The sequence below is a fragment of the Glycine soja genome, chromosome 13 (genome assembly GCF_004193775.1).
Source record: "Glycine soja cultivar W05 chromosome 13, ASM419377v2, whole genome shotgun sequence".
NCBI classification, from domain to species: Eukaryota; Viridiplantae; Streptophyta; class Magnoliopsida; order Fabales; family Fabaceae; genus Glycine; species Glycine soja.
Window position 1 is genome coordinate 7,836,582 of NC_041014.1, and position 25,223 is coordinate 7,861,804.

General features: G+C 33.6%; 1 protein-coding gene across 6 annotated transcripts; it reads right to left on the reverse strand.

Annotated features, from left to right (window-relative positions):
- Positions 1–2,720: 2,720 nt before the first annotated feature.
- On the reverse strand, positions 2,721–13,816 carry LOC114381491 (serine carboxypeptidase II-3-like). Of its 6 annotated transcripts, none has more exons than XR_003660060.1 (11): positions 9,558–9,708; positions 8,409–8,724; positions 8,262–8,320; positions 8,135–8,171; positions 7,635–8,033; positions 6,909–7,053; positions 6,657–6,773; positions 6,229–6,381; positions 5,417–5,530; positions 4,275–4,400; positions 3,657–4,137 (listed from the first exon to the last, which is right to left on the reverse strand). XR_003660060.1 is itself a non-coding variant. In XM_028340761.1 (8 exons), exons 1-8 carry the CDS (start codon positions 13,814–13,816, stop codon positions 3,188–3,190), a joined length of 1,470 nt encoding a protein of 489 aa, XP_028196562.1. In that variant the 3' UTR covers positions 2,721–3,187. The 6 variants fall into 6 exon arrangements, 1 of the variants encoding a protein (XP_028196562.1); XR_003660062.1 differs by lacking the exon at positions 9,558–9,708 and having other exon boundaries at positions 7,635–7,786; positions 7,962–8,033; positions 8,409–8,792; XR_003660061.1 differs by lacking the exon at positions 9,558–9,708 and having other exon boundaries at positions 7,635–7,793; positions 7,962–8,033; positions 8,409–8,792.
- Between the last annotated feature and the right edge of the window lie 11,407 nt (positions 13,817–25,223).

Here is a 25,223-nt window from a genome sequence, read left to right on the forward strand (position 1 = left end):
TAACATCGGTTAATTATAAATAACCGATGTGAATATTTGAATAGTAACATCGGTTATTTATAATTAACCGATGTTATACACAAAGAACTACACCAAATAAGTGTAAGCATCATCAACGTTGACATCGGTTTTCTAGAAAAATGGATGTTAAGGGCATACATTAACATCGGTTATTCTAGAAAACCGATGTTAAACTAACATATTAACATCGGTTTTACTGGAAAACCGATGTCAACGTTCATCATGCCTACACTTTTTTTGCTGTTGTTCATTGTGTTTAACATCGGGTATTTGGAGAACCGATGTTGTCATATGTATGTTAACATCGGTTCTCCAAAACCGATGTTAACATTCATACATTCAACATCGTCACTTTCAACATCGGTTTTAGAACCGATGTAGAATGTTTTAAATAACCGATGTTGAAAGTGTATTTTCTAGTAGTGTGATTTTCTACTGTACATTCACCATACTTCAGTTATCCTTCAGTTACAGTATTTCTGCTGTATTTTGGATTGCATTCTCTGATTGTAGTATCACATTGACATTTGATATATTATTTATTTTCATATACTTCAGTTATCCTTTGACTTTTTTAAATTTCCCTTTTGAAATATTATTTTTTACATCTAGACTACTTAGTATCATTCTGTCACTGTATTTTTCGGGTGGTACTTTATATCATTTTCCTTTGCTTCCTTTAACTTTTTTTATTTCTCTTTTGACATATTATTTCTTTTCCTACAATTTCTTCCTCTTTATATCCACACTTTCATAGAAATACCCCCATTCTACCATGAACAATGGGCGCCAAATTACCCAGAAGCGGTCTAGTTGAGATACAATGGAGCAACCTACCCAATACAACTCCAACAACACTGAGGCAGATATTTTCTGGCAGATGGACTCGCAGACTTCAGAGCAGATTTAAAAATCTACGAGTCTATCATCATCAACTTCTTTGCCTACAATGATAACTCCATTTTTTGATATACACTTTACACCTCCACTGGATCAACAAACATGTGGCAGACCAATACTTCATTCCTGTCAACACATCTGGACAACAGAAATAACACAATGTATACTAGGTGCTCCTCAGCCGCTGGTAAGTTCCAATTACATCAACTTGCATTGTTATGACAATTTCAATCACATTATTAATTTGTATAAATAATATGCAGGAAATCCCATTGCATGCAAGAAAATATCTGAAAGAATGTGGCAATCACTTGACAATTTTAAGGAAGCATGGACCTCCTCTACAATTGGACGTGCCTTAAAGATAAAAGTGTTGTCCGGCCATGGTATAAGTTCCTCAAGGAAAATGACTTCCACCATGCAGATGAAGTATCATTCTACTACCGACCACACGAAAAAATTTGGGAAATAGTCATTAGAAAAGAGAGGAAGTGACAATAATTTTCATTTTACATGTAATTATATTTTGTTAATTTGCTCTGAACAATCTCTTTTTTGCCAGCATTATAAATATATATCTATCTAATCTTCAATCATACTGCTGTGATTGCAATTTTACTAATCAAGCGACTCGTGCGTACGCACGGGTTACATACTAGTTTTAAATAAAACCAACTACTATTTCCATTTTGTTATTAATGAGTTGATTTAGTAAACTCTTTTTCTTTGACTATAATTGGCATGGGTTAACTGTATATTATTTTGTTGACTTCATTTATTTTAATTAGAAAATGAGTCATTTTCATAATTTTACTACTTATCTTATGCATTTCTAGCTCACTAAATCTTTATTGAATTAATTTATTCTTTTCTCCATATTATTATTATTATTATTATTATTAAGAAGGTTAACTAAGTTTTTAATCTTTAAATGAGGTTTTAAATTTTTTATCCCTAAACTATTTTTAAAAAAAAATTGATCTCTAAACAATTTTTTGTTATTACAAATAGTTTACTATTAATAATCCATGTTAAGTACTGAACTATTTACTTAAATGATCATGATTATTACTATAGATAGGAGGATGAATTGTTGTTCCGCATCATAGATCTCCTCATGGGTGGTTAGTGTACTTTCATGGATGGTTGGAGTATTAGAGTTCAACAATAACTATTCGTTTTCCCTTTTTGTATTTTAATAGCATAATATTCTAATTATTTATCTAAATATAATAAAACTTATATGACATGTATATGACATCCACGTAACATTTAATCTGTTTTATTTTATGAGACTTCATGGATCACTTAATAAAGAATATTAACAACATACACTAATTTTAATAATGGCAAATTCTGAAGGGACCAAATTTTTTTTAAACATAGTTTAGGAACCAAAAATTTAAAACCCCATAGTTGTTTGAGGAGTAAAAACTTAATTAATCTATTATTATTGAATTTCTAATGTTTGAAATTTTGGAATGTTACATTATTCGGTTGAGGGTCTTCTTATTACAATGGAGTCCCTTGTATCACGGGTTCCGGCATCTGTAGTCATTTACAAGGGTCTCCGACAGTAGTGTCGCTCCTAATCTCTACCATATTGCTCTAATAAATCATGGTCCAAGAGATAATTTCTCCTCCTAGCACGACGGCAGTGGGTATTGCAAAGACACGTAGATGCTCTCGTTAGAGGCATAGATGTGGGATGCATATGTATAAAAATAGTAGGTTAGAATTCAGATGGATTAATTGATACCATTGAGATATAAGTGCCAATGATGATGAAAAAGATCATGGAGTTAAAGATGAAGATCTTTATCTTTTCTTTTCCTATCTTATTTATCTTTAATGCCCAAAAGAGATACACTTTTGCACTTTAATTTTGTAATTTACGACGACTGAGTTCTCACTCCTGTCTCGCGTACTTGATCGGCATCCTCCTTGCAAGTGACATGTGGAGTCCGAGTAGTACATTTATAGTCAAAATCTTTATGTTTCTACATCAACACATCTTCTAAGAACTCTTTTGAGTAGCATGGTAACCTATTTTCAAAGGACAATTTTTCCTCCTTAGCTCAAATAACGAGCAAGAGCATTTTTTTGCCACGCACACGAGGAAGTTATTACATGGCATGGCAACCAACTGATACATAATAAAACTTTTATTCGAATCTGAAAACATCATTATAATCTAATAACTAATAGAGATTGCGAAAAGTGAATCTCAACTCAGTGATTTTTAAAGTTCAACATATGGATCTGCCTAGAAACCCTTCCATGGTGATGCAGGAGGCAGGCTTCCATAGAGGAATGAGAAGATCAAAGTCAGAGCCCGTGATGGTTGCCAGCTTGGAACTAGATGTCCTGCTCCTCTTACTGTAACAAATGTCACTCCTTTGTACTTAACCACATATCCTCCAACCTGTGATGATGAGAAGTTGGTCTTTTTTAAAAATAAAAATAAAAATTAATTAATTGGTGTTGAAGAAAACGATTGTAGAAAAAACTTTTTGGTCATAATGTTTGGTCACGATTGTAGATGCTTTTTCGACGCAGTCCTTGATATTGCAATAATTATGGACACATGTGGTTGATCATGCCATAATTATGGTCGCATGCCATTGCTTTTGATATTTAGAATCTATATATGTAGCAGTTGACACAAACACATTTATCTTAATAACTTTTTACTGTGGGTAACCCTGATAAACCAAACTGTTTTGCAATCACAATGAATTCTGTAAAAGACTTGAGATTCTAACCATGAACAGTGAACTTTCTTTTATTGTGACCGGGAAAGGTTGAGTTGGAGGCAATACTCAAATCTTTTTAACTATCACTACAAGAAAAATGACCTATACCTATAGACAAAAACTGTCACTGTAAATAAAAAATCTGTAGGTAAATGTACGATAGACTTTGTCCTACAGACGTTTCTTCTGTCAACTTTGAGGGGGCGTATAGTGACAGCTAATTGTCTGTCACTATAGGTTTTACCTACTATGTATAGTGTGTAGGTAAAAGTCATTAACTTCTACTTACATTTCCTAACTGTAGGTAAAAGTCTTTAATATGTACCTATTATCTTCAACTGTAGGTAAAAGTCATTAACTTCTACTTACATTTCCTAATTATAGGTAAAAGTCTTTAATATGAACATCACTTGAGATCGCAAGAACCTTCTTTCCCATTAGCCGATGCCACAAAACTGCACTGTTTAGAAACAAGGCCAGAACCTAGGATTAGATATGTTCAAACATGATGTAATAATCACCAGAAATCTTCAAGTAACCTTCAAGGAAAAAAAAGTATTTTCTTTTCGTTTGTTGCAATTTTCAATTAGTACTTACCTGTAGTAGTCAAGATTGGGAGCAAAGGTGGTGGTATTGAGAAGGCCATAGTTCCCTCCAATTAAAGTCTGCCTGCAATAGACTTTAGTGCTGTAGCAGGATGCTATTCCAAGTTGATCTAAGTACCTGAGCCATTTAAATTTCAAAACTTACAATAAATCACAACCAATTTAAAAGAGAACCAATTTTATATTTAGCAACATGTTTTGCTAAATATAACAGAAAAAACATCATAATCCATCCTTTAGAAATTAAAAAAGAACAAAAAATGATGGAAGGATTGGACAACCAATTTTACCCACCAAAAGCTGTTTAGAAATCTGTTAGATACATGATTGCCACCATTGTTCAAATGTACTGTTTTGCTAGTGGCAGGTCCTTCTTAGTAAATATAAAAATCTTTCTACTATCAATTAATTAGAGATACTGTAGATAGTATGGCTTTTAAAGTAATTACTTTTAAAGTAACTAAACTTATCATATATGTATGGTAATTAGTAATTAGATGATAGAGTAAAACTCTTTAAACCATACACTATTTACTCATTTTAAAGAGGGAAACAATTTTTTTTTAATAAGTAAAATTTTAAATACAAAATCAACTATTACAAGTAACTTGATACTATTTTTCTAATCTTTTTATAAAAAAAATAAACAATTTTTTTAGACAATTCAAACAAAATATATCTTATAATCACTTTTCAGCTAACGTGATACGTTCATTCCTATACTCAATTACAGCAATAATTGATTATATCTATTATCAATTATTGAATATTTTTTTTCACCGTAGTGATTTGGTGAACTTATTGTTGTTTCCTCTGCTCAAGTGCTTATATAAATAACTCACTGATGCAACTACAGAGGTTATTATTATATTATATCAGCAATGGAAGTATATAAACTGCACATCATTAGAATAAGCAATTAAGTTGAAAGAGTAATTCCAAATTGAGGTCGAGGAAATAACTCAAACTGCAAGTACTGGCCATCATGCACCAATGAAGGGATGTCCTGTAGCATGTATTCTCAAATAAAACATTTAAATAGAAACAGGTACTTCCTTCAGCAGCTATCAGAATTAAAAATGTGACTCGAGCAAATGAAAGTTATTACTTTTTTATAGTACCCAAATTAAATACCTCATTTTATTTTTCATACTTTTGCTTTGGCTCAAAGGAAGAGGGGATGAGAGAGGTGGTGAACAATGAATAAAATTACTTGATTGCCTTGGCAAGGAAAGGATGAGACAAGTCCTGAAAAATCAATCCACATTAAAGTGAACAATGAATAAAATTACTTGATTGCTTGCCAAGGTTCTAAATAGGGGATTGGGAGTGGAAGGGAAACATAAATTTGAAAAAGTGTTCATTTCAATTTCTATACAAATGCATTCCATAACACTCATAACTATTTACAAAAATAATAATACTCATAACTATTTACAAAAATTAGACTATCATAAATTCGAATATTATGATAGTCTAATTTTCCCGAAATGGAAAATAATAATACTCATAACTATTTACAAAAAGATAAAATGAAATGAATATTATGATCCCTCATATTAATAATTTCAAAACATAAGTTAGCACTAGTTAGTTGATGGTAACAGTGAAGAGTAACATTTGTGTCCCTATCATGATCAATAGTGTCCAAAACAACTTTATTATACCAAAAGGCAACAACAAAAATTGAGAACTGCTTCTCAAGATTTTGAGCATTGCAAAAGCACTTTCAAAGTCAGAATTCTTATTATTATGTTCACAATAACTTTTATATAAAAGTTTCAAATTGAGAAGTTATTATGACCACCAAACTTTAATTGATAAATTGGAACCTCCATCAACCTACCACAAACCAGTAAGAATCCAATCAAAATCAGTACCACAACAAGAAAACTCAACCAAACTATTCACGAAATCAAAAGCTATGTATTAAGCTATTCATTAACCTGCGGTATAGCTAAAGTAAATACATTCGGGATGAGAAACCCTTCGTTTTGAGGTGGCGCAGAATTTTGGTTCCCATTCTCATCTTCCATGACAACCAGTTGAGTAGAATATGATTTTCTAGAAACGTTGACCTCAACACCTAGAATTGAACCCTGTGAAATTAAATTTGCAACACACGAGCAGCAAAATGATCAGGATAGCGTAATACCCTCACATTCTCATGAATTTTTAACAGTCTTCTCATATTGTACAAGCTGTTGATTTTTAAAGCTAGAGAAACCTCCTTGTAGAGAAGCACATAGATCTGTTGGATCATTTAATGGCATAAGCATTATTCTCTTTATTGTAAATCAATCTTATAAAGAATTAAATCTTCTAAGATGAACACAAACAAGCTTGAATGTATTGATGAGAATAGTAGGCATACTTGAACCCCTTGGTTAGCCTTTTCTTCTAGTAACGAATCTAACCGAGAGGTATAAAAGCTATCAAAAGGCCGTCTCAGATATAGCTCTGGGCACAACCACCAACCCGTAATGAAGATCTGCAGCCGATTTGCATTCTCTTATTATTAAAATTGAATTAGGAAACCAATATATATATATATATGTGTGTGTGTGTGTGTGTGTGTGTGTGTGTGTGTGTGTGTGTGTGTGTAAATTATTGGTGAACAACTGACTTTGCATCTTGAATTGAAGTCGCAATTGCTTCAAATGTTGCCTGTCCATCTACAAACCATTGGGCTTGGCTCCCATCTTCAGTCAAACCTCTTATGGGAGCAAAGGAACCAAAGCATTCCATGTAATGGACATTTACAGCCAATTCTTCATAAATGAAAAGGGTAAGATCAGCAATGGAAACTAAAGGTTCTCTGCTGATAAACCTGACCATCTATAAAATTCTATAAAGAATAATGAACAGGGGAAATTAGTAATAGGGATTAAGTGATACTTAAGTTCCATAAAGTTTATAAATCATTGAGAAGTCTGTGGTCGGAGTGTCAGACTAAAAATGTACATTAATTTCAGAAGAACAAAAGCAATCAATACAAATAGCTATTTTCCCTGAACAAGACATCAAATGATTTCTTTTTTTTGGGATGAGAAACTTTTGTTAACTTAAATATTATATTTCTTTTATTATATATATTTAATACAAAAAGTTAAACAACGTATAAATAATAATTGTTTATATAAATAATTCTTTTTAATTCTAAAGAATTCAAAATCACATAAGATACATCAAAATAATATTTTTTTAAAGAAGTCATTAATTAACTTCTATTATAGATTCCGAAGGAACTAAAATGACTAATTATGGACTGTTTATTTATTTATTTTCTTTAGCAGGATCATTGACTGTTTTTTAATGGAAAAAAAAGAAGGAAAGTAGAATTAATGCAAACCGTCAAAAATCGCTTTCGTCCTTTAGCTTCTTCCCATTATTCGGAGTCGGAGAGACACCTTATCTTTCTTCATCCCTCAGCCATAACACCAACACACCACACAAGAAACCCAGCTCCAGCTAACTCCAACCCAACACACCAATTACTCTGCCCTATGATCTTATACATTACTACTATTTTTTAGTTCAAAAATATACATATGCATATATGCAAGTGTAACATTAGTTAATGAATTCATTAATTCGATCCAATTATCTATCCATTACAAGCTTTGTATTGATTTCATGAAGTTGAACAATTGACTCCAAGCAATATATAGGAACTTACTTAGGGACAAATAGAAATGCAGCACAAAGTAACAAGGTGCCTGTAACAAGAATCCATCCAATAACCACCAAGCTGCAGCCACGATAAAAAGAAAAAAGAACATCTTTTACCGATAGAAACTTAACGGGAGACAAATCTATCAGAGTGAAGGAAATGAAATGAATTCAACTTACGAGTATACAGGACACGACAAAGCAAGTAAAGAAAATACTGCAAAAATTAAATCAAGTTCATATGATTTGGTTAACATTTAGTATAGAGTAAGAAAAATAAAAAAGACAAAACCAAAATCAAACATACACAATCCGAGAAATGCAACAAAGATCATAACAACAGCAACAGTAACAAGAGCCAGTCTCCTGCAGATGATCACAACAAGCAATGTTAATTAATCAGCAAAAAAATATATTCATAAACCAAATGAAACATCTAAATTCGTGTACTTACACTCCATCTATGACTTTGTGTATCATCCTTGAATTTTCTTTAGCCTTCTTGGAGAGAGAATCAGCAGCCGTGGTGACTTTCACTTTTACATCATCAATGTTGGATCCAAGATCTAGTGGCAGGGGAATCCCATTCACAAGCTGCTTAGCTGAATCAAAATAGCTTGTCACGTTCCTGAGGTGCAACCATAGTTATGTGTGTGGCAGAATTTATGTAATGCGTACCTTGACTCCAAAGAGCTAACGTGGTGCAACCATAGTTAATCCTATTTTACCCTAAAATGACCTCCATAAAATTATAATTCTGCTAGCAATGCCTAGTGTCAACAAGTAACAACAAAGACTCAAATCCATGTTAAATACCAGGATATTTGGGAGTCAACGTTTTCAAAGCAGGTCAATTTTCTAAAATAGAAATAAAACACTATTGACAATAAAGTATAAAAGCACAGAAAAGACAAAATGTATCCTCAAAACAGAAGAGAAAACATAAAAATCTCCAAAACCAAAAGGAAAAACTGACAATACCAAATAGCTGATGAAAAAAGGTTGTGTAGAGTAACAACACCAAAAACAAGCCAGACTAAAATCTTCCACAAAACCAGATTTAGCAAGCTTCCTCAAAATCAGTATCACCAGAAAACTAACAAAATAAAGAGAAAATTCAAAATGCAGTTGAAACATTTCCAAACTAACAGGATAAACAGCAAATTGAAATCGTTGCAAGCTAAACACAACTGATTAGCAAGGAAGATCCACATCTTCCAAGAAGAACTTCTCACAATCACATCGTATTCAGCAATTGACTACGTGCTTCACAAATCACAAGATTCAAATCATCCTCCAGATAAAACATAAAACCTTCACCCTCACCACCTCAAAACAATTTAAAAAAAATAAATGGAACACCAATTCAAATTTACTAGAGAAAAAAGTCTCAGAATCACCCAACAGGCACCAAACAGCTTGTCTTTCGGAAAAAGAAAAACAATGAAAACAAGAACATTATTAAGAAAAACGACAAAGATTGAAGCAGAAAAGGACAAGTTCGTTCTAATTAACAAAAAGAAGAGACAAATTAGTGTTTTCCTCTTCGAATTCAAACCCTAGATTACAGACCCGAAAGTGAAACTGGTTCCGTGGCACTAACCGGTCGAAGAGCTAAGCCGATTTCCGCCGAAGCACGAGAAGAAGAGAAAAAACGGAGTGGCAGGGTTTAAACGGAGATTGAAGTGGATTTGACTAAAATACCCGGCCCGGTCCATAATCCAAAGGCTTGTGGTCATTTTGGAGTTTGATTTCAAGATAAAATGAATATGATTGCTGAAACTAACAAGAAATTGCCATAAAAAATAATGTTAATCTAAATTAATCCATAAAAATAATGTTAATCTAAATTAAAATTTAATATTACTAATTAATATATTTTATCTTTAAAATTTTAAACAATTATTAACTAAAAATTAATTTAAATTGAATGGTTATTTTGTGATATTGAGTATTTACTAAAAAAAACAAGAGACTAGTATTCAAATTTAAACCGTCTTAAAGAGTTTTACCTACACCAACAATTATATGTATAAGACTTTTGAGGTTATACCTACATCAACCAATTATAGGCACATGTTTTATGAAGTTTTATCTACATCACATAATTGTAGGTATAAGTTTTTTAGAATTTTGCCTACACTGTGCTTTTGTAGGTAGTAATCTTTTTGAGTTTTACCTACACTAATCAACCATAGGCACAAGTTTTTTGGAGTTTTACCTACACAATGTAATTGTAGGTAGAAGTCTTTTTTCAATTTTAATGAATTTACTTACACCAAATAATGGTTGGTACAAATGGTTGAGTTTTACCTACATTAGTCACTTGTAGGTAGAAGTATTTTTGAGATTTACCTACACTAATTAATATCTATAGGAAAAAGGCGTCTGTAAGCATAGGTCATTTTTCTTGTAGTGAAAATATAATAAATTCTATGAAGTACATTGTCCATTCCAAAATAACTAGCACTTTAAAAACATAAACTACCTAAAAGAATGATATAGATTAATGCTTATAATTTTCAATGAGATATCAAAATTTTAATTTCAAATTAGCCCTTGATAAATTACATGAATATAATGATTGTCATATCAATTTTGCAACTACCACCATTAATCACTTCATAAATTAAAGTAATGATTGTTGTATCAAATCCACAAACCCCATATTCATTTTGTTATTCTTTGTCAATGAATGACAATGTTTAATGGAGTGAAGTTATATACTATATAAAATATTAAAAGATTAAATTTCAGTACCTCATTTCCAGAATACCATGGACGCCAAGGAACCTGGATAGGGAGCTTGAGGGTGTTGATTGAATATCTGGAAGATGTGACTGGAACCACTGAATCAGTATCACCACTGTAGAAGAACATATCATCTAAATTTAGTACTTGGGATATATAAAACAAAGTTCAAACCACATTATTCTACAAGATTGAAAGAATTAGTTAAATTCAAAAACATGGTTATGGGTAGGGTAGTGGAGCTTTGTCATTGCAAAAGGATTTCCCAAGGAAATCAGAATATATAGGTAAGAAATCCTACACGCTAATTCAAAAAAAAAAAAAAAGGAGTACATTTTATGTTGTATAGTGGCTTCAACTTTTCATGGCATTGTTTGATTAAACTTTACAGAAATTGAACTTGCCTGTATATCCACAATCCAATGTCACTGTCAATGAGATACTTGATGACCGGCAAGATGGTAGCTGGGCTGTCCTTCCAGTTTATTAAATCACTGTAAATTTTGCAAAATATGATATACATGCTTGGTTAGCTAATAACAAATATATAGTAGTGGTTCATTTGACAAGATGAATTTTCTTTTCATTTCTTTTTTGGATAAATAATTACAAAAATCTTGCATTTTATATTTACTATACTTCTTGTTTTTAAATATTTATATAGTAAATTGCTCATATGAGATTGAGTTGTTTTCATTATTTTCTGTGTAATTATTTGAAAACGGGAAATAGAGTAAAAATAAGGTGATATTATTATAATTAAAAAAAAAAAAAAGAACATTCTTTCAAACCAAAAGTAGGTCTGTAATGTTTGGTGATATCCTAAGTTATTGTAAATTACCTGCAATGTGCCCAGTTTGTGGGTTTTGCATGAAGAGCTAGTTGCACCTCTGGTCTATTTAGATAGGCTTCCCCGTAGTAATCAGAACACGGGTCAAAATCATAGACCTGAAATTAAGTGTCAGAGGCCATTGAAAATTACTTGGAAAATTCATAACTGAGGTTGAATTGGATCCTTAAACATTGTTATCATACTTGTTGAAATTAATGAGCTGATTTGGTTAGGAGATCTTCTTGGTAATTTCTATGGTGTTGCATTGTTTCTGTTTTACACGTACATTGTAAATTTTTTACATAGCATGATCTAATGAGAATTCGAGATGACTGCTAATATGTTACACCAGTTTGATCCAGAAAATAAGGTGTAAGCAGCGTTATAACTCAAGGAGAAAAGAAACAGATGGAGATGGACAAGAGAGTCAAATGACAGAGAACATGACGTGATTTTTATAATCCGCTCATTTGGTTGAAAGCAGGTGTTACCATTAAAACAAATGAAATTCATATGTTTGTACAATTTTGAATTATCTTTTCCATTATGCAAGAATGTTTCACACCAGGATATAGGAGTATAACTTACAGAGCCAGCAGATCCATTTTTGAGAGAAGAATCGTGACACAGTGGTGCATAGATGTTATAATCGTCAATGTTTCCGATCTCAATAGCAGCCGTTCTTGTTGCATTGACACACATAGCTGAAACGTTTTCAGAAGTGACATCGCAGTACTTCTCAATCAGCTCATGTGTTTGATCTGAGCTCAAAGCATGAGTCCATATGTAATCATATATCCCCTTTATACTTGCAACATCATCAATCCAAGCATTCCCTATCTGAAAATTTTCATCAGTACAAATCAAGAAGTTAGAAAGATGAGATGGTAAGTGGTATCGTATCACATAGGCATAATTTTCAGTAAGAGTCTTAGAACATACAGCAATGCCTTTGAGTTTAATCTTTTGTTGACTGAATTTATTGTTCACCAGAATAGTGTATGCAAGCTGAGGCACATAATGTCCAGCATAGCTCTCTCCAGTTATGTAAAAATCGCGGGTTTTGTACTCTGGAAATCTCTCTAGCCAATTGATCAGGAAAACATATGCATCTTTTGCAGTAGACTTATCTCCTGAATGACCATAGTCAGAAGTAGTGTTGGAGTAGGAAAAGCCCACTCCAGCAGGGGATTCCAAGAACAGCACATTTGCCACTGCATAATGAATCCACAATTGTATGTTAATTTTTCCATCTCTGACAAGGTTGGAATATAGAAAAACAATTATTTTGGTGACTGTCTCACCTTCATTCCAAGCATATTTGTTACGATAGAGTGTTTCACCATCAGAGTTTATTCTGAAAGGTCCCAATTCCTCAAAGGCACCGTACCCCAATGAGGAACAACCAGGTCCTGTGAATTTCAAAATCTATGTTGTCAGAAAATCTCATGTGGTAATCCTACGTGACCTGTGACTCAAGATGTTGTAGTTTACACAGAGATGTAGAGTTCAAAGGATGATGCTTAATATCAACTGATATTTTTGTTTCAATACTATGAAAATTGAAAATATACCAACTGAATCAAAACAAGCACCTTGATATCGAGCACATTGATGACACACCTAATGCACTTTATTAAATGCTTCTAAAGGAAATTTTATATTTTAATATAATAAATATTTTCTTTTTCGTCAACTATTTTCTACTTTTTGTTTTAGAAACATACCATAAAGTGACTGTTGACAGTCTCCTAATGTAAACGATTCATCACCTCTTATTATCTTGTGTTTTTTGCTAAATAAATGATTAGATATATTCATAAAAAATGACAAAATATACCTAGGAAAGAGACACGAAAAGAACGTAAGTTATCAGCAAGAAGCAATTTCAGTTACTTTTTACCTCCATTTAGCCACAATACTAAAGGTTTTGTTGAAGGGTTATATGGAGACTCCACAAAATAATAGAAAAGTGCTCTTCCAGCCTTTGGATCAACAGTGACATAGCCTGAATATTGGTCAAAATTCACACCATAGGGCTGGCCAGGCAGTGCCACAATTCTGTCAGCTTCCTTTTGACCCTCTTGGGGTGCAACATAAGCAGGAGAAGGAGTTTTCACTGCGTCTTCCTCTGCCCATGAAAGGGTCACTGGAGGCTTCTGTGAGCTCTTAGACAGAATCAACTCCTGAAGTTTATCAGCCTGACTGGCTTTGCTATAGGGAAGAAGAATCAAGATACTCAAATTGAGCATACAAGCATAAAGAGAAAACTTCTTCATCTTGTTCACAACTTGGTTACTTGGTTTCTGTATACTAAGAATTTATGCATTTATAGACTATAAAGAGTGACCAACAATGCAGAGCTGTTTTCTTGTGGCTGGAGGTCTGTGAAAGAAACAATAGAAAGATAGCCGGCTCGTTTAATTAGTTTCTCATCCAAAGTAACTGCGTGACCCTTGTTTCCTTTTTTCTAGAATCATGAAGTTTATTAATTAGTTTAACACTTCGTGATAAACTATGAAAATTTCTGTGATAATTGTTTCTCCAACTTTTTCGTATGATTGATGTAATTGTACTTTATCTTCAACCAAGTTCATCCTTAGTAGATATGACAATGGGATGGGATAGGGATGGGTAGGTGGTTTTCCATTCCATTCTAGCTTCCCCAAACACATCCCCATCCCCATATCACAAGGGTATAGATTTTTTTTTTCATCTGATTTTTGTTGGGGATCGGATATACCCGTCTCCCTCCAATAATTAAAAAAGTTACAAAAAAAACATAAAAAATAATTTTAATTTTTTTTAAACAAAGTTGAATATAATATTTATGCAAGGAGTCAAGCTTAGATGACCAGCATGTCATAATCCAATATACAATTCTATCACAATAAAATTTTTCATATGAAAATCATATTCTTATCCGCTAAAAATTATCTCGAAACATGAGACTTGAGAGAGATTGTAATCCCTTATGACTTATGCTTGCCTTAGAGTTTTAGTTTCAGTCATCACTAAAATAGAAAAAATAGGCAATGATTAGTAAGTATAAAAGTTTAATAAAATTAATTATATAATATACATCATATAAATTAATGGTAATTTAATAATTATATTCTCTGGTACGGGTATAGTGTTTGATCAAGTGGCCTCGGAATAATTAAGAAGAGGGGGTTCAATTAATTATGAACGTGTCTTGACTAATTAAAAAACCTATCCTTCTTAATGTTACTAGATTCAATTAGGCTTTTACTACTAAGTTAAGAAAGTAAGAAACAGAACCAGAAACTTAACCAAAAGTAAAAGCGATAATTAAAAGTACACAGTGGAAATTAAAGAGTGTAGGGAAGAAGAAAACAAACACAAGATTTATACTGGTTCGACCATAAACCGTGCCTACATCCAGTCCCCAAGCAACCTGCGGTTCTTGAGAATTCTTTCAACCTTGTAAAATCCTTTACAAGCCAAAGATCCACAAGGGATGTACCATCCCTTGTTCTCTTTGAAAACCCAAGTGGATGTACCCTCCACTTGAACTGATCCACAAGAGATGTACCCTCTCTTGTTATCAGTATAACAATCCCCAAGTAGATGTACCCTCTACTTGTACCAAAAAGGATGTACCCTTCAATGTGTTGGGACAAAGAATTCTCAGGCGGTTAGTCCTTTGAATCTTTGTAACAGGAACAAAAGATATCTCAGGCGATTAGTCCTTTGAAATCTTTTGCTTAAGGGGAAGGGAAGAATCAAAAGAATTCTCAGACGGTTAGTCCTTTGAATCTTTTGTAAGGGAGAAGAGAGACACAAAAGAATTCAGGCGGTTAGTCCTTCGTTCTTTTGGCAAAGGGAGAAGAGAATGAAAAAGATAAATAACACAAGTTTTTGATCAAAGAACTTTTCTTGAAAGAGAAAGTTTTGAACAAAATCTTTTTAGAAAGATGAAGAGAAAATGAATCAAAAAATTCTGTAGAAGGAGTTGAAAAGATTGATTGAATAATGTTGAAAGAAGATTGAAAGATAGATGATAGATCATATATTTTATATTCTTTTTTGTTGTTCTCATGAGATTTTGTCATGAGACACAAGTTGGCTTGGTCTTCATCATGATCTTGGAATGACCTATACTTGAAATTACTTTTGAAAAACAGAGAATTTAAAGAGGTCATGAATCTTGAAGTTGTGAAACTTTCTACAAGATACCTGCTCTGATACCACTTGTTGGATCAAGTGGCCTTGGAATAATTAAGAAGAAGGGGTTGAATTAATTATAAACGTGTCTTGACTAATTAAAAAACCTATCCTTCTTAATGTTGCTAGATTCAATTAGGATTTTACTACTAAGTTAAGAAAGTTTGAAATAGAACCAAAAACTTAACCAAAAGTAAAAGCGATAATTAAAAGTACATAGTGGAAATTAAAGAGTGTAGGGAAGAAGACAAACACACGATTTATACTGGTTCGGCCACAAACCGTGCATACATCCAGTCCCCAAGCAACCTACGGTTCTTGAGATTTCTTTCAACCTTGTAAAATCCTTTACAAGCCAAAGATCCACAAGGGATGTACCCTCCCTTGTTCTCTTTGAAAACCCAAGTGGATGTACCCTCCACTTGAACTGATCCACAAGAGATGTACCCTCTCTTGTTCTCAGTATAACAATCCCCAAGTAGATGTACCTTCTACTTGTATCATAAAGGATGTACCCTCCAATGTGTTGGGACAAAGAATTCTCAGACGGTTAGTCCTTTGAATCTTTGTAAGGGGAAACAAAAGATATCTCAGGTGGTTAGTCCTTTGAAATCTTTTGCTTAAGGGGAAGAGAAACACAAAATAATTTAGGCGGTTAGTCCTTCGTTCTTTTGGCAAAGGGAGAAGAGAATGAAAAAGATGAATAGCACAAGTTTTTTTATCAAAGAACTTTTCTTGAAAGAGAAAGTTTTGAACAAAAACTTTTTAGAAAGATGAAGAGAAAATGAAGAATGTTGAAAGAAGATTGAAAGATAGATGATAGATCATATATTTTAGATTCATGCCATGGTCACATATTTATAATCTCTTGATAACTCAAGTCAAAGTTTGTGACTCTTGGCAATTTCTTTTAAAAACTAGTTACGTAGAAAAGTTATGACTTTTGAAAGAATCTTCAGAAATAATTCACTTGAAGAATTGTGACTTTTGGAAATGTATTTTCTGAAATCAGTCACTGGTAATCGATTACCATTAAGCTGTAATCGATTACACATCAACAGATGTGACTCGTCATTTTGAATTTTGAAAATTAAAACGTTTAGAAACACTGGTAATCGATTACAAGTATTGTGTAATCGATTACACAAGTTTAAAATAATTTAAAACTGTTGAAATTTGAAATCTTAACGTTTTAAAACACTGGTAATCGATTACTACCTTCTGGTAATCGATTACTAGAGAGTAAAACTCTTTGGTAATTATTTTGTGAAAACTTCTTGTGCTACTCAATGTTTTAAAAAACTTTTTAGTACTTATCTTGATTGAGCCTTCCCTTGTTTCTTGAATCTTGAGTCTTGAATCTTGATTCTTGATGCTTGATTCTTGCATCTTGAATTGCTTGACTCTTGTTTCTTTGGCATCATCAAAATAACCTTGGAAGACATTGCTTCCACATACAGATGGGTAGGTATATACTCATGCTTATCCCATTCTCATTTAAAAAATTGGATATCAACCATATCTATACCTATGTTAGCCAAAACGGGAATTGCCATCAAAGTCAGGACAGGTGTGAAGCAGTATCCGTAGATATAAATTTATTTGTCATGTCTAATACTTACTGATCATATATGCCTCTATGATTTCAAGACTTCTTCCTTTGTTGTGCACATCAATGAAGCTTGACACGAACCTGATATGAGAATGTACACTTTAAAACATTTAATGTCCCAAATATAGCACATTAGGACACTAGATACATAAAATGAACCAATAATGATTTAACGACCCACCCCGTCGCTACAATATCACTAGCTCTAAAATGTGACATTTCAATTTTAAGTGAAAGCTCCATTATTTTGATTATGAAAATGAGGGTAAATTTTCCACGATATACATTCACTAAACAACGCACAAATACCTGAATAAATACACGCACACACATGTTGGATCGAGTGGCCTCAGAATAATTAAGAAGGGGGGGGGGGTTGAATTAATTATTCCTAAACCTTTACTAATTAAAAATTACTCTTCTAACGTTTTTACTAAATTGTTAAGACAATGAGGAGTAGGAGACAAACTTAACAGAAAGTAAAAGCAGAAATTAAATGCACAGCGGAAAGTGAAAGAGTAGGGAAGAAGGAAACAAACACACAAGAGTTTTTATACTGGTTCGGCAACAACCCGTGCCTACATCCAGTCCCCAAGCGACCTGCGGTCCTTGAGATTTCTTTCAACCTTGTAAAAATCCTTTTACAAGCAAAGATCCCCAAGGGATGTACCCTCCCTTGTTCTCTTTGAACCTAGTGGATGTACCCTCCACTAGAACTAATTCACAAGAGGTGTACCCTCTCTTGTTCTCAATCAAACCCAAGTAGATGTACCCTCTACTTGTACCACAAAGGATGTATCCTCCAATGTGTTGAGACAAAGATCTTAGGCTGTTAAACCTTTGATATTTTGTGAATGGGGATACAAAAGAATTTTCAGGCGGTTAGTCCTTTGAACACTTTTGTATTAGGGAATGGGAAGAATCAAAACAATTCTCAGACTGTGTCGTTTTGAATTCTTTGACAATGGAGAAGGGAGACACAAAAGAATTCAGGAGGTTAGTCCTTTGTTCTTTTTGAAAAGGGAGAAGAGAGACACAAAAAGAATTCAGGCGGTTAGTCCTTGGCGAATTCTTTTTGGCAAAGGGAGAAGAGAATGAAAAGATGAATAGCACAAGTTTTCAAGGTTTGGAAAACCAGAAAACTTCAGAAAGCTTTTGGTACAAAGAAGAAGAAGAAGAAGTTCAAAGAGATTCAAGGCTTGTAAAGGATTGTAATGAAATGATTGGAAAAGTATATTAGATGCTTGAAATGCAAAACAAAGCCTTGCTTTTATAGACTCTTCATGTCTGGTCAAGACAACCATTTAGAAGAGTTATAACTTTTAGAAAAACTTAAAACCAATTTAAAAAAGTCAAAAACCTTTTTGAAGAGTTACATCTTTTGATTTATTCATAAACAGTTACTGGTAATCAATTACCAAATTAGCATAATCGATTACACAAAGCTTTTAAGTAAAAGGATGTGACTCTTCACATTTGAATTTGAATTTCAACGTTCAAGGGCACTGGTAATCGATTACCAAACATTGTAATCGATTACAGCTTTTTGAAAATAATTGGAACGTTGTAAATTCAGTTTGAAAACTTTTTCAAACTCATTTTGCTACTGGTAATCGATTACAACAATCTGGTAATCGATTACCAGAGAGTAAAAACTCTTTGGTAAAGGGTTTTGTCAAAAACTCATGTGCTATTCAAAGTTTTGAAAAACTTTTTAATACTTATCTTGATTGAGTCTTCTCTTTATTCTTGAATCTTGAGTCTTGAATCTTGATCTTGATTCTTGAGATCTTGAACCTTGAATCTTGATTCTTGTCTCTAGACTTTCTTCTTGAGTCTTGAATTCTTCTTGATTCTTATCTTGAACTCTTGAATTGTTCTTGATTCACTTGAGTTGTTCTTTGATTGATCTTTGAGCTTTTTGTCATCACCTTTGTCATCATCATTGTTATCATCAAAACACCTTTGATTCACCATGAAGCTTTGCTTCTACGACACACACACATATTAAGCCACTATACATCATTCACATGTTAGAACATAATTCAATTTTTACATGTATCTAATCCTAGGATTTACATGCACAATCTAAAAAGAGTCAAGGAACCAACTAAGGAAGAGTTGATAATAAAACACAACTTGTTAGAGATAGGAGGGAGCAACATGACGAAGTTTGAAGAAGTTTTGTCTTTTAACATGCCCAACTCTTTGAGTGACATTTGTATAGTCTCTATCTTTTCATGTGTACATCATGCATCATCATGTAGAAGTAAGAAGATTATTTGTAAATTTAGAAACTTATTTAGTGCATAAAACTCTATTTTAATCAATTACAAGGCTGATCGTAATCAATTACACTAGTGTTTGTAGCATGCAAAGAGATTCTAGTTTTGATTTTATCGATTACCAGTTAATCATAATCGATTACACAATTCAATTAAGACAATGATCGGTTTATCATAAGTCTCTGCTTTAACTGATTACCAGGTGATCGTAATTGATTACTTCATTCTGGAAAGTGTTCCTAGAATTTATCAAGAATACTTTAATCGATTACATCAAGAATCTAATCAATTACTTTGTTCTTGAAAGTTTTCCAGATGTTGAGAAAAACACTTTAATCGATTGAAATGATAATATAATCGATTACATTAACTATTTAATCAATTACAGGTGGTTATAATTGTTTTCTCTATAAATAAACTCCTTGTGTTCTCACTTTAATGAAGAAGAAAAAGAGAAGATTAAGTGCATAGAAAAAGTGTGCGACTCACAACTTCTTACCTTCATTTTTGAAGCTCTCATGATTAAAAGTGAGTTGTGAATTTCTCTTCAGTTCAAGAAGACACTCATTCACTCAAGCATAGGTTGTTGCATGTCATTGATAAAGTTATATCTCTCCTTGACTTGGTATTTCATGTGTTTTACATGTTGTTAGCATATGCATGAATTTCTAAAGGCATGCTAGAATAGGTTTTTCTAGTTTGGACTAAGGGTAGGTTTCTCTTAGGCTCTTATTCATTGAAATATCAAAGGGAGTTTATACTCACTTTAGACTCAGGATTGTTTTTCAATAACATGGCTTTTATTTCTTAGATTGAACCAAGAAACATAGATGAAGCTTTGTATGATGAACATTGGTTGCTAACCATGCATGAAGAGTTAAATCAGTTTAAGAGGAATGAAGTGTGGGACTTAGTTCCTAAATCTGCCTCTCACAAGTCAATCGGAACCAAATAGGTGTTTCAAAACAAACTTGACAAATAAGGCATCATAGTAAGGTACAAGGCCAAATTGGTTGCAAAAGGATACAATCAAGAGGAAGGCATTGACAATGACGAAACCTATGCACCTGATGCAAGGTTAGAAGCCATTAGGTTGATGCTTGCTTTTGCATGTATTATTGATTTGAGTTTATTCCAAATGGATGTGAAAAGTGTTTTTCTCAATGCATAGATTGAAGAAAAGATATATATGTCATACCCTAATTTCATCCGGGGACTATTATTCGTTGGTCTTTTGATCCTTGCTAGTTGACTTACGGTGTTGAACACCAATTACAGTGCAAAGCAAGGAACCATTCAGTGTTTCGATCAGGAATGCAAAAAATACCAAAAAAGAGGGGCAAAAGGGTCTTTTCATTGAGTTTCCTAGACCCTATCTCGCTTAGACTAGCCTCTGACTCACCTGGGCCCCCAAATTACTTCAAGGTGAAGGAACCAGCTCGCCTGGGCGAGCCAATTACTTCAAGAGTAAGCATTAGCTTGCCTGGGTGAACTACCATTGCCCCTAGTGCCTATTTTCCTATAAATAGGCATTCTAGGTAGGCTTAAGAAAGGTTCCAGGTTCAGTGCTTCAGGGAATTGAGAGAATTAAGAGAGAAGAAGAAACAAGAGGAAACAAAGCCAAGGCATTGTCGAATCATGACTGTGATCAATCTCTACGTCATTTCTCGTTTGGTGTTCTTCGTATGATCGTCGATTAGTTTTGTTTTTTTTTTAAGATTTTGATGTGATCTATGCACCCATAGGGTCTCCCTTGTTGTTTTATGCATATTCATTTCCTCCATCTATCATCGACGATCTCGTTTTTTTTTTTTGTAAAGTTCAAACCGATCACTAATGTTGTAAAGTTGTCTTTAAAAAGATTGAAAGTTAATAAACAAAACCAAGATAAAACAAACTCATAACTAATTTCTTTTTATCAAATATCACTTGAGATCGTTTCAAGGTCCAACGCCTCAATGATTCTCTACGCTTTTCAAAATTTAAAACATCATTTCAAGGTCCAACGCCTTAAATGACTTTTTGCTCGCAATTAAAATGAATCTTTCAAAAACATAAAAAATCAATTTAAAACACAAACATTCATACATAAAGAACTATGTAGGTATGTGTCGCAACCTACCCTTCGGCAGGAGGGCGACGCGAGGTTCACGGGTGCGTCTTCTGATGCAATCCTATCCCGCAAGGGCATTGGGTAGAAGACTCCAAGTAGATTGGGCTAGAGATCCAAGGGAAGAGCCTAGGGTTCTCATGAGCCTTAGGGTAGATTTCGAGCCCATGGGCTAAGTATGAGCCCGCTTATCTTTGTAAATATTAGAATAGGTTTTTCCTTCGTTTGAGCCTTGTATTTTGGCCATTCTAGTAGTATAGGGTTTTAGCCTTGTATTTCGGGACATTTTGAGTAGTCTTTGTAGTAAGGACTTTTTTTTGTATTTTCATGTTTTTTGTCATGGGGGTGAGCTTAGCTATTATAGGGGGCGTGTAGCTGAGTTCTAGCTTCTCATCTCAAGGAGGTGAGCTAAGCTATTAGAGAGGTATGTGTAGCTAAGCTCTAGCTTCTTTAGGAATCTTCTTAAGGAAGCTTCTCAAGGAGGTGAGCTTAGTTATGAGAGGGGTGTGTGTAGCTAAGCTCTAGCTTCTCAAGGAAGTTTTCTCAAAGAAGCTTCTCAAGGAAGTTTTCTCAAGAAAGCTTCTCAAGGAAGCTACCTAGTCTATAAGTAGAAGCATGTGTAACACTTGTTGTAACTTTGATGAATGAGAGTCTTGTGAGACACAACTCAAAGTTCAACTTCTCTCCCTTTTTCTACCTTCAATTTTGTGCTCCCCCCTCTCTCTTTCTCTCCCTCTTTCTTTTCCTCCATTGAATCACCCTCTCCAAGCTTCTTATCCAAGGCTCATCTTGGTGGTGAAGCTCCTTCTTCCATGGCTTATTCCTTAGTGGATGGCGCCTCCTCTCACCTCTTCTCCTTTGTCTTCCGCTGCATCTACATGGTGGAAAATCACCATTAAAGGACCTCATTGAAGCTCAAAGATCCATCCTCCATAGAAGCCCCACAAGCAAGCTTTCATCAAGTGGTATCAGAGCACAAGAGCTTCAAGTAGGTGCTCCTTAAACCTCCATTAATTTTTTGCTTTACCTTCTCTTCCATTGTTGTTTCTTCATTTTTTCTCCATGTATCTCCACACATGTCTTGTGCTAAATGTTTTTAACATGATTCTTTAGAGTTTCCACCGATTAAACTTGCTATAGAAGCTAGATTTGATTTTCTATGGTTCAAATTTCTTGTTCTTGTTCTTGAACCATGAATTTTGTTGAGTTTAGGTTCCTTTGAGTTTTGTCTTGTTATTTTTTGTGGCTGAAAAATAAATCATAAAATTCTTACAAAAATATTAAAGTAGAAGAAAACCTCAAAAATCTAGAGTGACTTGTTCACCTATTGTAGTTTTGTCACAGAAATCATGTCTAGTCATGAAACTTGTCACATAAGATTTCTTATGTTATGCTGAATTTTATTTTCTTGTTTCTTTGTCTAACTCATTTGTTCATGAGTGTATGAAATTCTTTTGGCCTATTATTCGATTTGAGTCAAATCTTTCATGTTAATTAGTCCATAACATGTTCATGCAAAATTCTTAGAGAGTCTTTGATTGTGAACCTTTTCTTGAACTTTTAGGTTTCCTTATGATTGTGTCTATTGTGAATTTGAGTTTTGGTGATTGAATTGGTGGCTGAAATGTTGATCCTAAGTGAATATTGAACTTCTAAAACTGTGGTAAACAATCCTAGTGAGTTCAACATACATAAGAGGGTTGAAAGTAAGCCCAAGGCAATCAATATACCATGCTTAAAAAAAATCGCTGGTGCTGGCAGCTTGGACATACAAACTTGTAAAAATTATTGAGAATTGGTTAGTTCGAATTTTGAGCTGAAATTTTTACTGAATTTTCTAGACATCTGGAAAAAAGTTTAAAAAAAGAAACAATTGACTTGGATAAAAGTAAAAAAATACAAAAAATCACACAAGTTGGCAGAAAAATACAGTATCCAGAAAAAAAAGGTGAAAGGGAAGTGTGCTTGTTGTTTTGGCTCAAAATTTATTCTATAATTGGTGCCTGTTTTATGCCAATCTTAGTTCCTAAATTTCAATTGAAAATTAGTGTGAAAACAAGTGCCAAAGCTAGAGGTTTGTTGAGTCTTTTTTTCAGTTTTTTTACTCTACTCTAGAGCCATTCTAAGTTTCTTTTTGAGTCCTAGCTTGCTTCTATGTCCTTTTCATTGCTTTAATTGTTGAATAATCCTTGAAAAATTGTCTTGTTAAAACTCCATTGGTTTAGCTTTTATTTCATTTTTTTTGGTCTTTGGTTATTGCTTGTCTCTTTGTTTCCTTGTTTGTGGGTTGCCATATAGGGAATTGGAAGGAGGATTGGTGCCATCCCTTGAAGAATTTGAGTCCAGAAGCAAAGGGCCAACCACCTTAAGAGCTATTGGCCTAAGAAGCACTCCAAATTGAGTGAATCACCAAAGAAAGAACAACCACCAAAATTGAGAACCGTTTTGTAATTTTGTAATTTGCAATTTACTTACCTTCATTGCTTTCAAGTTTTGTAACAAAAAGGCTTTTCATTGGAAGTGTGTTGGGAGCCTCCAATAGGTTACCAAACTTTCATTTGTGTGTAATAATTTTAGGCAATTTTTTTTAGGATAGTGAGTGTTTTGTTGGGAACCTTGAATGTGGTCATCCAAACACTCTTAGGATTCGCCTAGTTTACATTTCTTGCTTACTTTCATAGCTTATTTCCTTTACCTTCCATTGTCAAACCGCCTAGATAGCTTTCCTTTTACCAATTAGTTTTTTACCTTATCTTTCACACCTCTTTTAGTGTTTATTTGGCTAGTTTCAACCATAGTTTCTTTTACCTTTTGTTTTCAAACCTCCAACAAGAAAGAACCACAACTTAGGAACCAACATGAGTCATCATTCATCTAGTGTTAATGGCAAGGGTACTAGTCATAAAGAACCTTTATCTAGAATCTTAGATGAGTTGAGTTCCCTCAAGTTATGGAAAGAAAAAAAAGAGAGAAAAGAAAAAGGAAAAAAAAGAGTGGAAGAAATAAGTCAAGATGAAAGAAAGAAAATAAGAGAGGAAGAAAGAAGAAAAATAATGAAAGAAATGAAAAGAGAAAAACATGCCTCCTATAGTTGTCATAACTCTTGCAAAAGCCTAAGTGAAGAACTTCGTGACTATTACGAAGGAATGCATAGGTCACATCTTAGACCTCACTCCCATAGAAGAGAAAAGGAAAGAAAGCCTCAAGAGGCTAACATTAAACTCTCATACTTCCATGGTAAGGAAAATGTAGAGGCTAACTTAGATTGGGAAATAAGGGTAGAGCAACAACTTAAAAAGAAGTCTACTTCAAATTCTTATGGCTCTCACTCTTATCCAAAGAAAGACCAAGGTCAAGGCTTCTTAGGGGTGACACCTTCTAAGCCCAAAGATGATATGGGGAAGACAATAGAAAAGCAAGCCCCTAAGGCTAGTATGCAAGAGAAAACAAGCTTTATAAAGTGCTTTAAATGTCTTGGAAGAGGACACATT

Coding starts and splice junctions, on each gene's coding strand:
- LOC114381491 (XM_028340761.1), bottom strand. CDS start 13,816: ATGAAGAAGTTTTCTCTTTATGCTTGTATGCTCAATTTGAGTATCTTG. Junction 12,752..12,841: donor CAAATATGCTTGGAATGAAG/GTGAGACAGTCA, acceptor TTCATTATGCAG/TGGCAAATGTGCTGTTCTTG. Junction 3,347..10,714: donor CATGGTATTCTGGAAATGAG/GTACTGAAATTT, acceptor TCATCATCACAG/GTTGGAGGATATGTGGTTAA.